A 12815-nucleotide genomic window follows, 5' to 3' on the forward strand; every position below is an offset into this window, starting at 1 on the left:
CACTCCAAGTACATTAGTTCTTCTTTCTCTATTCGCTGATACGTCTTCTTGTAATCAGTTTCGTGACAACCGATACACATCTAGCATGTCCAAGAACTCTATCGATATCAACATATATAGTTTCTGAAATTTTGTGAACTTTGAGGCATATACATGGGTAGTAGACAGAGGTACGCGACAATTAAGGGTACACCACAACTAAGAATAGAAGAGTAGGGTTGGCCGACGGAAACGCGTCGCGTTTCGCGTTTTAGGTTTTTAATTTTCATTAGTGCGGCATGAGAAACGCATTGTGTTTCCATCGAAGAAATTACGGGGCGAAGATCCTAGACGGTGATTGGTCAAAAACAGGAAACTCAATGCGTTTCTAGTGATAATGCTTGAGTTGGGTTAGCAGGAAGCAGTTTGGGGTGATGCGGAGGAGAAGCTTTGATCGATTGGAGAGGAATGTTTCATGCATGCGGGTCGGCGACCCGGGATGCTATCCGCCAAACCATTAGCCGCTCGGTTCGGAACGGGATAATCGAAGCGCCTTGGCTCTAGCTGCCTAAGGCCATAAAATCCAAAACCGGCTGCCGGCCCAGTGACCTCACTGTCAAACGTTGTTCCTTGCGAATGCGTTGCCATTCAGACTATAAAACAATACGAACTTCCCCTTGAAACAGCGGTCCTTTGTGGGATCTGTTTCTACCCTTCTGGATAGGCGGGTCTTTCACCTTTTGCCTCACGCACCGGCCTCCAAAATGACTGTCGCGCCAAGATACGAGATCGAACACCACATCACCAGCACCCGAGACGATGATCATGATGCACGCTTCACGGTCCGCCGAAACGGCAAGGCCTTTTACATCAAGGTCTCGCCATCCCAGTTTGTCAACTCTCCCATAATGACGAAGAAGTACTTGTCGTACCTGGAGGTGCTCCGGTCAGGCGAAGAGGTCCTTGGCGACATCTACGACTCCGACGTCTACAAATGGGTCATGGCCCCATTTGAGCCGCTCTTCGCCGAGCTCGCGCCCAGCCCGCCATGCCTCCCAAAGGACATCAGGATCACTCTGCAAGATCATCTTTTCCCAGAGTTTTTCGTCTTTGCCCTAGACATTGTTGATGAAAAGCCATATCCGCGCCGTGTCGCAGCGAAACGATCGCCTCATCGGCCGTCGTTCGTCCGCTTTGATGACGACTTTCTCGACGACCTGGAGACATGGACAGCCTTCTACGACCCCGCCGGAATCACCTTAAGCTTCAAAGATCCCGAGGACGCGCTCTTCAAGCCACCCAACAAGGTTCTCATCGACAACCGCCAGACTGAATGCTTCTTTAAGCCATGCAACTCTAGCGTCCAGATTAAACAGGAGCTTAAAGCCTATAAGATGATTCACGCGGCCGGCTTGGACTCTCAGCTGTACCTATGTCACCTATATGGCGTCGTCATAGATGACTCTGACTTTATTCTTGGTCTGTTGTTGACTTACATTAACAATGGAGATTGCCCACTGTCCACAAGAATCCATCCTGACGATCCCGACGATCCCCCGCCTGTGATCAGAGAACGGTGGGTATGCCAGCTTGATACCGCCCTCGCAGGGCTGCACAAGGCCGGCGTAGTCTGGGGAGATGTCAAGGCAGAGAACGTTTTGATAGACCGGGACAACAATGCGTGGATTACTGATTTTGGCGGCGGCTATACTGAGGGCTGGGTCGACAAAGAGATAGCAGGAACCGTAGAAGGGGACCGGGTGGGTATGGCTAAGCTGAAGAAGTTTATCTTTCCAACTAAGTGAAGCACGGGACTAGAGTTTCAAGAAGAGGGGCATGGCACAAGCGAAACCTAAAGATTCTAGCGATCAGAGCAGCTCCAGAGTGGTCACAAGCATATCTTTGTTCCGTCACGTATTTTGTAGAAGGTGCATGTTGGCTAAGTGGGCGTGCTATCTATATCCTGGTAATGACGAACCCGATGCAGGACCAAAGTAACTCGTTGCCAAAGAGTAGCCATACAAAGGCACCATGGCCACGGCGGCTGATGAGATTTGATGGTGCAGTATCACTCTTCTGACGTTGGTCCTGTCGGAGCGCTCGCGTGGGTGACCACCTACTAGAGGGCTGCGTGACTTCTCCCTACGCGGCCGCCTACTGGAGTTAATGTCTGCGCTCTCCCAGGCTTTGCCAATGAAATAAGCGCCGGCGGGTTGGACTTAAGGGTCCTCTTGGTTTCATACGATGGTGTGGAAGAACCAACCAACATCGTGCGTCTCTTTGCCCGATTACGACCGCAGCCTGTGACCAACACACTGTGATCCACTAGTTAAGCTCACAGCCTTCCGTAACCGCCGTCCAACTTGGGGGGCCAAATTGAAACCGGGAAAATTAGCATGGGGCAGGATTTAACGGGAGCGCTTCGTGATGCAATTGCTGCATGGTAATGCCCGACAACAGTTCTCTAGTATAAGCGATTCTTTTGTAGGTAATAAGTGGCTATGCCAATTGACTTTCCAGACCGCACAACACCACGTCCTCTGTTATCTGTCCCATGTCTAAGCTTCACTCCTTCCTCTTTTAAGATATCATACTATCTGTCTCAGCCATGTGCCAAAAGACCGCTCGCAAGGGTCTTTGCGGCCATCTACTCGCTCCTGCCTCTTGGTCTCCCTCGGATCCCGAAAATTGCAGGCTTGCAAGGCGTGCAAATCGCCGCAACGATCGGTCGGGAAAGCTTCTCCGCTGCTCCCCACCGATGTCGACTACTGTTGTACAAGATGACACTCAGGTCTGTTCACCAGACTGTTTTGTCGATTACATCCTCATTGGGCGAGGCTGGGTTTGCTGCCGATGCAACTACGCCAACCCCGTTGGGTCGCATCAGTGCGATGGTAGCGTGCCAAACAACGAGTACCCATATTATGCGGAGAGTTGTTGCCATTACCCTTGCGCAGAGCGCTGCCTGTCTGGTAGCGGTCAGAGCCGCAGACGCCGAAGATGATTGTTAGTTTACCTCTGAGCTATGTCAGGTGCCGCGACCCAATTTCTGTCCGGTATGACAACCTTGATCGCAGACTGTTCCGAGTCTGTCCCCAGGAACATGTTCATGTGGCTCTGTGGAATGGTCTTCAAAGATTTATTGCTGATTTTTCGATAGGCGGGATATTGGAAGAAAAGACAGCGTAACCTTAAAGTTGATGTCGGCAACGATCTTGGAGTGTTCAGATAAGGTTATTCATATCGGTGCTCGCCTCACCGATACTGCAGAATGGGCTGTCGGATCGGGCTGTTCATTTGATATGCGCCAGATCGTGGTTGCGCAAATCAGACAGCTTCTCGGATAATTGGACGCGTTTCAGAGGGGCGTTTGGCTTTGGACGATGGCTTGTGTTCAGTTGCCGCTGGGCCTTCCGGATTTGGTGTCCCGTGGCTTGGCTCAGTGTTGCATTGCATGGGGCCTCCGGGACGTGCTCTGGAGAGTTGGTGCTGTAGCGTGCCCTGGAAGGTATGCCTATGTCATGGACCGGGCTCGGGTCAGGGTTTCGCCTCGACCAAACGCGTGGACTCGGGGTACGGGAATCGTGGTCTTGCTCTGGATGTAACTGGATGATTAGCAAGGCAGTGCCGACAAACCGGAGGGTGTTGAATGTAGTGACCAACTTGCCAAAGGTGGCTGCAATCTATGATATACGGATAATGGGATCAATGATACGCCGCATTCTCAGAAAATAGAAGCTAGTTGGTAGCTGTCGTGGTAAGATAGCCGTCGGTTGACAAAGGATGGTCGTTCCGTGAAGCTGAGATGATTGCTTGATACAAAACGCTCCGGATCAATACTAATCCGCAGGACCCCACTTCGCCTCCGCTGAGGAGGGGATGATTTGGTGACATGTGAGCAGCCAAAGCCGCAAATACTCGCTGCCTGAGGCAAAAGAACGACCCAGAAATGGACCCCAGGCCTAAAAGAAGGACCAAGACAAGAGCCAGGCGATTGACTCGGGGAAATGTCCATGGCAGGTGTCTAATACAAGATACCTGGAGGCTGAAAACAACTCCCTGGCTCTTAAAACTTGGGGTCCTGAAACAGACTCTCTGAAACGACCGGCATCGCCCCTGGTGCCATTTCTGGCACTCAAAGGAAGCTGTCCAGGTATATACTCGCCCAGAGCATCGACGCTATTAGCTACAGGCTCTTCAACTCTGCATTCAACATGGCTACTAATCACAATACTCATCCGCATGCTTCCACGACCGTACTTGCTAAGAATGCCAAGATTATCAAGAGGGACCGAAGCAATGAAAACTTTAAGAAGAGATGGCGTACTTTTAAGAACAACGGCTTCCAGCTTTATCAGGATTATGAGGCTCAAGTCTATATATGCATACGTCGCAAGGGCGACAGATATGAGTTCAAGTCTACTGACAAAGCTCTGCCGTTTTCGGAGGAGGAGAAAGTCCGGGCCCCCATCAAGACGTGCCAAGGCTATCACTAATGGAGCACGACAGAATGAAAGCTTTCCATTGCCGGTGCAGGTGACAGCTACAGAATTGCGCGTAGTAGAAGTCAAGACTCGGTGGGCGGAAAGGGGCAGCGGCGAATTGGTCAAAGTAAGATACCAGGTACGGGGTTTGAAGAGACCATAACAGCAGAGCTTGGCCAAGGAGAAGGCTGTGCGGTAAGCAACAAACAAAGATAAATATTAAGAGCAAAACCATCCTTGATATTGACTCGTCCATCTTCCTTGTCTCCTCCACGGTGGATTCCCGGAAAGCTCCAGTTCAGAGTTCACGATCCTGAGGAAGTCTCCAGTCGGTGGTGGAAGTGCTAAGCGCGGGGTAATGGTGATCTGGACTGGCCGTCCCTCCGCACGTCCTGTGGACCTCCTTGAGTGTCGCAACCACTCAATAGAAAGAGAGCGGGCGGGCAGAGGGAGGCGCTGAGGCTGCGGAGGGCGTGAACAGGCGACCTTTCATGGCGCGATGGGCGAATGGGTCAATCATATTGTCTCCAGCCGATGGAAGGTTCTCGTCATCTTGATCATCTGCCTGCCCATGCTGTGCCATCGTCTCTGTGCCCGCCCCAGGTCTGTTTGCCATGCATATCCTCCCCACTTTAGAAGACACGGTAGCATCAACGTGAAAGGCTCTGGAGGATAATTTTAGAAGCCTCGCACCTGACTGGCCATCAGATTCGCGCCCGTCAGCCCCTGGCTCTAGCGTGGCGGTTATTGGGCTAATTTCGTCACCAATGGCGTGCACCTGCATCTGACGCTAGTCCATTTACGGAGTCGCCGGAACTTCGAGCCATACAGCAGATTCTCTTCTCAAGACCAGGCTTGAGTGAAGAAAAGAGGATTTTGGCGTTTGGAATCTGCTCCAAGGTAGGCTTTGGAAGATAAATTTAGAAGCTTTGAATCTTATTTGCTCTTGAATTAGCGGCTGCCACGCCCTGGTTCCAGCGCGCGGTTCCTGGGCCAATCTCGTCACACAAGGGCTTGCATGTGGAGAAGGGACCAATCCATTCGGACTGGCGGTGCTTCCGGATACCAATCAACAACGGGCTATGGCGTACACGATTAGCAAGAGACGCAAAAGCGAAATTCGATGTCTGTAGTTCGCCAATTTCCCTCTTGATTTCTCCATTCTTAAAGCATTTCACAGAATTTTCAGGACCGTTATGTGATTAGTTGGTTCCATGTTGATATGACGTGGATCCAATCAGACTGAATCGCTGTTCCTGAGAACAACCCGATCCTGTTTCTTGACTGGTGCTGTTCTTGGGAACAGCCAGATTTCTCTAGTAGTAATTGCGGACGCGCTGTTGCGATCAGAGCCCCACTTAGCAATGGTCTGATCAACAATGCCAAGATCCATTAGGCTGGAACGACGGAATAACCTCCCTTCCCCGGACCCTATGCCTCGTCAGATTATGTCTCTTGAAACATAAAGAAGGTCATTTGGTCAACGATCAACGCTCGGGCCTCCTTCGAGTATGACAATTGGTGGGATGCCCCTGCAAACTTGCGGGTTTCATCCACCTTATCTGTCGACATACATAAAGCAACTCGTCGGTATTTATCATAAGACGAGAGAGAAAGCTCGGTTACAGCCAACACCTGTTATGCAGCAGGACGTTTTCTTCGTGAGGGCGAATCGATAATACAGATCATCTGGTCAGGACTCAGCGATCTCCGCGGAGCAGGCCGGTGTGCCCAACGACGACTTGATGCTGACATGGTGCGCGGGGTAGGCGTGTCACCTCACAACTGAGGAACATACGCAGCCAATGATTACCTATTAGTCCCCTCGTTTCGAATTGCTCGCCTGCATTTGTTAATTTGTCACAAGTGTCATTGCGCGCCCGATGGCCCTGTGCATCAGCTACGTGGTCAGCTGCCCGCCGCTAAGTCACTGTGTACGGACTAGCATGTGTCGAAGTCTGCCTCGCCTACCATAGCGAAAGGGCTGTTGTGGCTGCAGCCGGTCAAGCAAGCCATTCTCAAGCTTTCGACAGGGGTTTGCATCAGACCGAAAACGGCAATGGACCGAGATTGTTTTCTCTTTCCCCCAGGAGCTTCAAAAATTGTCCAAACTGGCCGGTAAGGCAAAGAGTTTTGTGCCAACTAGCTCCATCGCGCTATAGTAGTCTCTGATATCCCTCAGTAATTTACCTTTCAGCTGACGTTGATACCGAAAGTGGGATTCAATGCCGGCGCTGGGTCGAATAGCTGCCTTACAAAGCTGCCAGAGCAGCATCCGGTATTAGTCCTTCAATTGGATATAACCCTCCATATTATTACTGATTGATTTTGTCTCATCTGGTTATTCTCTGTGACTAGATAGAATAAAGTAGTAGATGTTGTTCTGTTTATATTCCTACTCAATGTTGACCCCGCAACCCTATTGTGGTGGAGGATTTGAGTCAAATCGCCTGCGAATAATACCTAGGCCCGAATATCGGCGTGCCTGGTGGTGTTGAAATAAGGAGAATCCTCCCCATCCTCCTCCTCGTAGGCATCCTCACCCATCTCGGCATCTGAACTTAGCAGATCCACAATCTCCTGGTCGTTACTTCCAGAGCACTTGGGATCCATGACCTCACGGTAGCCGTTGTAGTATCTTCGCAAGATACGTAGGATCTCTGGTCCATGAATCATGACTTTGTCAAGTTGGATGCCTGGAATCTTAGACATCTTGTTTAGAGAAATTGTCCACCGTATAGCCATCACCTGGAGCTCCTTCTTGGTGAACAGTGGTGATTGAGCCCTTTCCGCTCTCGGATTTTCTCCTCTACTACCTTTGCTTCCTGGACGAAACCGTCGACAATATCCCGTTGTATTTCGTTCAAGTCCTCCAACTCGGCACTGATGGGTATTGGAAGCCCAGGCGATCGCGAGGGCGGCTTCAGTGGTTGGTGGTCAGGCAGCTCTTCAAAGGCCTCTTCATCCTCGTTATCATTTACGATGAACCCATCATTCGCATAGTCGTTCAAAGTCATGACGCCATTCTCATCGTCGCTTTTCACAGTACGAGATTTCTTTCTCCGTCGTCCAGCAGGTAAAGACACATATGGCGACGTCATGGCGGTCACATCCTGACCCTTTGGCTTCTTGATGGCTTGCTTCGATCGGGGCTTGGAAAGCTTGTTAGTCATGCCCTCTTCCGGTACTTGAATCGATAACATGAGCTTCCGTTGCCCTGAGAGAAACAGGCGGTATGTCGCTCCGAGTTTCAGATACTGGATTACCATGCCATGATTTCCGACTTGGTTGTTCTCATGAAATGCCTTCTCGGCTAACAGTTGTCGAGTACTCGAACAAGCTCATGCTTCTTATGGCTCTTTGCCATTCCATACCAGTCATCTGAGTGACGTGCCTCATAGGGGGGATACTTCCTCCCCATGAGGATGTCGGCGCATTGCACCGCTGTAATTCGCCTCTGCGCCTGAACAACCCGGATGGCCGCTATGGCATACTCAGAAAACTCTCGCTGCTCAAAGATCAAACCAGCTTTGCAATTGTCGCAAGTCTTGCGGCACTGCGCTGCAGTAAAATCCTCGCCAAAATAGCGAAGAATTTCAACCCGTCGGCAATCAGACTTGTTGTCACAAAATGCGTGACACGGTTGAGCATAGACATCTGGCGCTCCTTTTGCTCATTGTTGCCCTCACCATCAGCGATCAACTTCTTCAGGATCCTTGGATCCTGCTTGCCATAGAAAAGAATGCGATCGGAGGGGTCTCCGTCTCTGCCTGCGCGACCCGTCTCCTGATAGTATCCTTCCAAGGTTTTTGGAAGTCCGTGGTGTATGACAAACCTCACGTCTGGCTTGTCGATGCCCATGCCGAACGCAATTGTTGCAACGACAATCTTGACCTGGCCCTGCTGCCAGGCAGTTTGTACCTCAACCTTCTCCTTGGGGTCGAGGCCTGCGTGGTAGTGCCTGGCGGTGATTCCTTGGATCGAAAGACTCTCCGCAACTTTTTCTGTGTTCTTTCGTGTGACCGTGTAGACAATCCCACTCTGATTCGCATATTTGGACTTGATCAGCGACGCGATCTCGTCCATACATTTGGCATTCGTTGTCTTTCCGCGAACCTCGTAGTGTAGGTTTGGACGATTGAAGCTTTGTGAGAACGTTTGACAGTTGTCCATTCCGAGATTGTGCCTGATGTCGACGATGACGTTCTGTGTCGCGGTGGCTGTGAGAGCCATGACCGGCACTCCAGGATATCTCTGGCGGACTTCGCCCAAAGTTTTGTAGTCTGGCCGGAAATCAGGGCCCCATTGACTGACGCAGTGAGCCTCATCAATGATGATGCGTGAAAGTTTACCTTTGTGATGCAGGGTTCGCAGCCCATTGTTGAAGGTAGTGTTCTTGCTCACCATTTCGGGGGTAACATACAGGAGCTCAATGTAGTCCTCTGGGCTTCTCTTCTCGAAAGCAGTCATAACCTGTCTCTTATATTCAGCAGAGTATTCGCCATCGAAAGCGACAGCCTGAATGCCTAGAGCTTTCATGTGGTCAACTTGATCTTGCATCAAACTGAGCAAGGGCGACACCACAATGGTGATACCCTGAGTCTTGCCAGTTTTGATAACGGCAGGTAATTGGTAGCATAAAGACTTGCCGCCACCCGTTGGCCTAAGGACGAAGGCATCTTTACCTCCCAATGTTACATTAATAGCCTCAAGCTGATTATGGCGGAATCCTGCCATTCTGAACCGGTCTTTGAGCATCCTTTGAACTTCAGGTGACCACGGATGTTTCATCGGCTCGGCAGGGATTGACTCTGGCGCTACTGACGTCAATAGCTCCTTTGACGAGGTTTGAGGCTTTACAACAGCTCCAGCATTAACAGTTGTCTCCGAGAAGACTTCTCTAAAGTCTTGCGAGATGGGAACGTGGGGCTGACGGGTCTCATAATCCTGTACAAAAGCAAGCATCTCCCCGTCGTCGCTGAAGTCACTGAATTCATCGCTAGGGCGACGATGTGTCGCTTGAGGCGGACTTCGACTGCCTGGTACCAAGTTTCTTGCAGCTTTGAGCACTGGCTGGAGCTGAAGTCCATCCAAATCAGAGAAGCGGTCGTCACCGACACCAAATTCTGCATCCACAGGCATGGGATCCACCATTGATGGTCTCGTCGCCGGTCTTGATTGATAAGGTGCATTTGAGGGTTTTGCGGTGTCTTTCGGGAAAAGAGGAGTCCCAACAGTGTTGTTTCCCTGGGAGATAACACTCCTCCTTTGCGAGGCCTCAATCCTCGATGTTGCTGGGTACTGCCGGTTCTCAGAAGCCTTGGGCAGCTGAGTCTCATGAGCCACTCGCGTACCCATCTCGCTTGCTAGTGTGGCAACATTGGGCATCATAGACATGTTGGCACTCTTTTGAAACATTGGTTGAGTGCCCTTCACAATGACTGATGTAGGAGGGCGACCATGCGTTGGTTTCTGGACAGTCCCAAGGAAGTCAGCTGCATCTAGCCCAGTGCCATCGATTGTTTTGAGCAGGGCATGCTCCACCGCTTGGATTTCATCGATGAGGTCATCAAGTCGAACTTCGTCCTCATCCGTGTCAAGGCCTTGGGCGTAGGCTTGAGTAATGACTTGGGTAAGCTCTTCGCGTTTCCTACAAAGTGCCCTATCTCTTTGAGTGTCATAAGCCTACACTTCCGTACCGGGCCCCACATGACCCCCGCTTTGATTAAGGTACATGGAATGACTTGGAGGGCCAGAGGAATCAACCCCACCCATTTCATCATACATTTCATCTTCATTCCCTACGGCCTCATGGCTTCTCAACAAGCCTCCGACCTAGCGGTCAACGCGTATGACGATAGCTATATTGTTATTGCTAACAGCCGCCGTGAGCAGCCGCAGCCCTTATAAGCTAATACAAATAATGGGAATAAGGGCAAAAGGGTTCAGTCACGGTACAGCTGTCAGGAGTGCAAAGTACCCCTATGTAGATCCGGGAATTGTTGGGACTTCTATCACCGCATACATTAGGTGGGGCTAAATGTATCTTTCATTTCATGTCCTCTGGTTGGCTAGAGCCCCCTGTCCGGTACGCAAGTGTAGGCTTATGACACTCAAAGAGATACTCATCCGTTGGGGCAGTGAGTTGTTTGAAGGCCTTCTGTTGTCGTAACAATCGCTCTTTTTCTGACTTAACCTCACTTCGCTTCTCCTTCGGCAAGCGCTCGTTAAATCGCTCTTATGAAATTCTTATCGTTTTGCTGAATGAGCTTGTCCATGAACTCACTCCATTTAGTCAAGGTCGATGGTTGGGAACTCAACTGATTCAGAAGAAACGATGTTTGACTTGATTCGGGAAGGGTTTTACTAGGATGTTCATTGAAAGAATCTTCAGTGGTAGCCTTGGCGGTCTGCGAGCTGTTTGATGCGATGGCGCGCACTCTAGGGGCGGCTATTCCTGGAGTAATGAGGCGCTGGGAGAGCGAAGCAAAGCCTGGCTGGACTGCAGGCATAGCTGTTGGCGCTGTATGAGTACAAATCTTTGCTGGTTTGTCCTTGGAGACTTTCAAGATGGCGATTGAGCTATTATGGGAAGGGGGCATCAAAGATTCTCCATCGGAGTCAGGAATGAATGACTCATCCCTGTCATCCTCCATTCGAGGAGGAAGCGAGCTGGTCTGACGGACTGAATTGGAAGCTTCAGAATTAACAGCGGACTCCTCCAAAGGGCTTGTTGCTCCCTTCGAGGGATGTTGAGTGTCGATGACAGGTAACGCTTTCCGAGGGGATTGCTCATGAGCAAGCGGGCTGTGTACATATCTTGAGGGCGATAGTATTTCAACTTCGCCCTCCTCACTGATGGGTGAAATTTCGGTTGACAGATGGTTTTTGAAGCCATCGCGGGTTCGGCGTGTTCGACTGCCGCGAGATCCGTCGCTTCGACGTGTTCCGGATGGATTCCCAGAGCTCGGGGTGGGGGAACAGGTACCAGTGCCCAGGACGCTGAACTCTTCCTCACTGATTTCACTGCTCTTTCTCTTTCTACCGCTCGAGGCCACTAGATTGGGTCGAGATGCGTAATCTTCGCGGCAGAGTTTCGCATCGCAGTTGAACGGTAGCGGGTCAGAGGATTCAGAGACATCGTTGGTTAAGTCTAAGTACTCCAGACCATCGGCGTTGAGGTCGGGGAAATCGGGGCTGCTCGTACGAAGGGTTCGGACCACAGCCGAAGCCGGGGCCTTGAAATAAGACCGGGCTTCCTGGATCTCGAACTCGACTTGAGGCGGGCCATGGTGTCATGAAGCCGACACGTCCATGTCGAGCGTCTACTAGTCACGCTTTTCAAAAAAAGAAAAAGAAAATCTTCAAATTTGCTTCGTCTTGGGCCGGAGCGTTGAGATAAGATAGTGTCGCAGGGTAGGCATTAGTAATCTAGCTATATGCTTTATTGTTCTCGCCATCCAGGCAGCCATCAGTTTCTCTACCTCCCCGGTTTTAGCCGAAATTCCACAGTAGCCATGTCTGGCGAGCGGATTTGGCCAGCAGCCGAAGCGCCCAAGATATTTATCCGACGCTCCTCCACTTTGCTAACGCCGACTCTTCCCCCTAGACCTTTTTCTACATCGGCGTACCAAACTCTGTAAATGTCGGTTCGAAATGCCATTGTACGCATAATTCAGGCCTATGAGGCGAACCGTACGTCTCGTGTATGGGCCCTTCTCCCCCAGTGCTCGACTTTAAAAATGCAGTGAAGTAATCTTCTATCCTTTCCGCTCGACAATCGCACCTCCGCCACAAGACCGGTAAAGATTGTCTGGAGCCTTGTGCCGCTCAAAGGGATAACAAGAACAAGCTGCTCATGCTAAATGTCAAGGTTACTCGTACTATCTCTGAAAGAGCTAGCGCGACTTGGGATTGGCGAAGAAACGGTCAATTCTTACCCCATACAATCGATGACTAGTTCAATTCCATGACGAACATTACATCACTAGCTGTTAAATAAATAAGAGAATGCAACCTCGACGAGAAGCTGCTCATTATGGAAGCACGCTATTTTCATTATATCTTACAAAATAAGTAATTCGCAGGAGACAATCGAATGGCAAAGTTACCAAAGAGCAAATGCATCCCAACACTCTTATCTTTGACGCTTCTTCAGAGACACTTACTCTCCGTCTCGGGCTGTCTTTACCTGGTAGAAAGAAGGAACTAAGTTGATCATAAGAGAGAGCTGTACAAGTCAGCTACCCCGCTGACAGGAACTATTATTGGAGTCCAATGCTGCGAGATGTAGCATAAGGTCGCGAGCGCGATTTTCGTAATGAAATGCACTATAACTCTTAAGATCATTGA

The 12815-nt window shown here is 50.4% G+C and overlaps 4 protein-coding genes across 4 annotated transcripts; 3 read left to right on the forward strand and 1 right to left on the reverse strand.

Moving 5' to 3' along the window:
- The first annotated feature begins 601 nt into the window (after positions 1 to 601).
- FOBCDRAFT_44881 (uncharacterized protein) lies at positions 602 to 1946 on the forward strand. The gene has a single exon (XM_054705544.2). It carries the CDS (start codon positions 744 to 746, stop codon positions 1782 to 1784), a length of 1041 nt encoding a protein of 346 aa, XP_054561519.1. The 5' UTR covers positions 602 to 743; the 3' UTR covers positions 1785 to 1946.
- Positions 1947 to 2587: 641 nt separating this feature from the next.
- Positions 2588 to 2983, forward strand: FOBCDRAFT_138768 (uncharacterized protein; the record flags this gene model as incomplete). The annotated part of the gene is made up of 1 exon (XM_059608009.1): positions 2588 to 2983. The coding sequence occupies one exon, from the start codon at positions 2588 to 2590 to the stop codon at positions 2981 to 2983; it is 396 nt and encodes a 131-aa protein (XP_059467499.1).
- A 1261-nt stretch (positions 2984 to 4244) lies between these two features.
- Positions 4245 to 4436, forward strand: FOBCDRAFT_107438 (uncharacterized protein; the record flags this gene model as incomplete). The annotated part of the gene is made up of 1 exon (XM_054705545.2): positions 4245 to 4436. A coding segment is annotated over one exon (192 nt), but the record flags the coding sequence as incomplete, so codon positions are not given.
- Positions 4437 to 6926: 2490 nt separating this feature from the next.
- On the reverse strand, positions 6927 to 11880 carry FOBCDRAFT_251754 (uncharacterized protein; the record flags this gene model as incomplete). Its single annotated transcript, XM_059610963.1, has 7 exons — positions 11736 to 11880; positions 10750 to 11701; positions 10589 to 10700; positions 8153 to 10125; positions 7801 to 8120; positions 7280 to 7768; positions 6927 to 7223 (listed from the first exon to the last, which is right to left on the reverse strand). The coding sequence occupies exons 1-7, from the start codon at positions 11760 to 11762 to the stop codon at positions 6927 to 6929; spliced, it is 4170 nt and encodes a 1389-aa protein (XP_059467500.1). The 5' UTR covers positions 11763 to 11880.
- Between the last annotated feature and the right edge of the window lie 935 nt (positions 11881 to 12815).

Source organism: Fusarium oxysporum, chromosome VII (genome assembly GCF_013085055.1).
Source record: "Fusarium oxysporum Fo47 chromosome VII, complete sequence".
In the NCBI taxonomy this organism is placed as follows: Eukaryota; Fungi; Ascomycota; class Sordariomycetes; order Hypocreales; family Nectriaceae; genus Fusarium; species Fusarium oxysporum.

Excerpts from the sequence above, each read along its gene's own strand:
- FOBCDRAFT_44881 (XM_054705544.2), top strand. The coding sequence starts at position 744 with ATGACTGTCGCGCCAAGATACGAGATCGAACACCACATCACCAGCACC.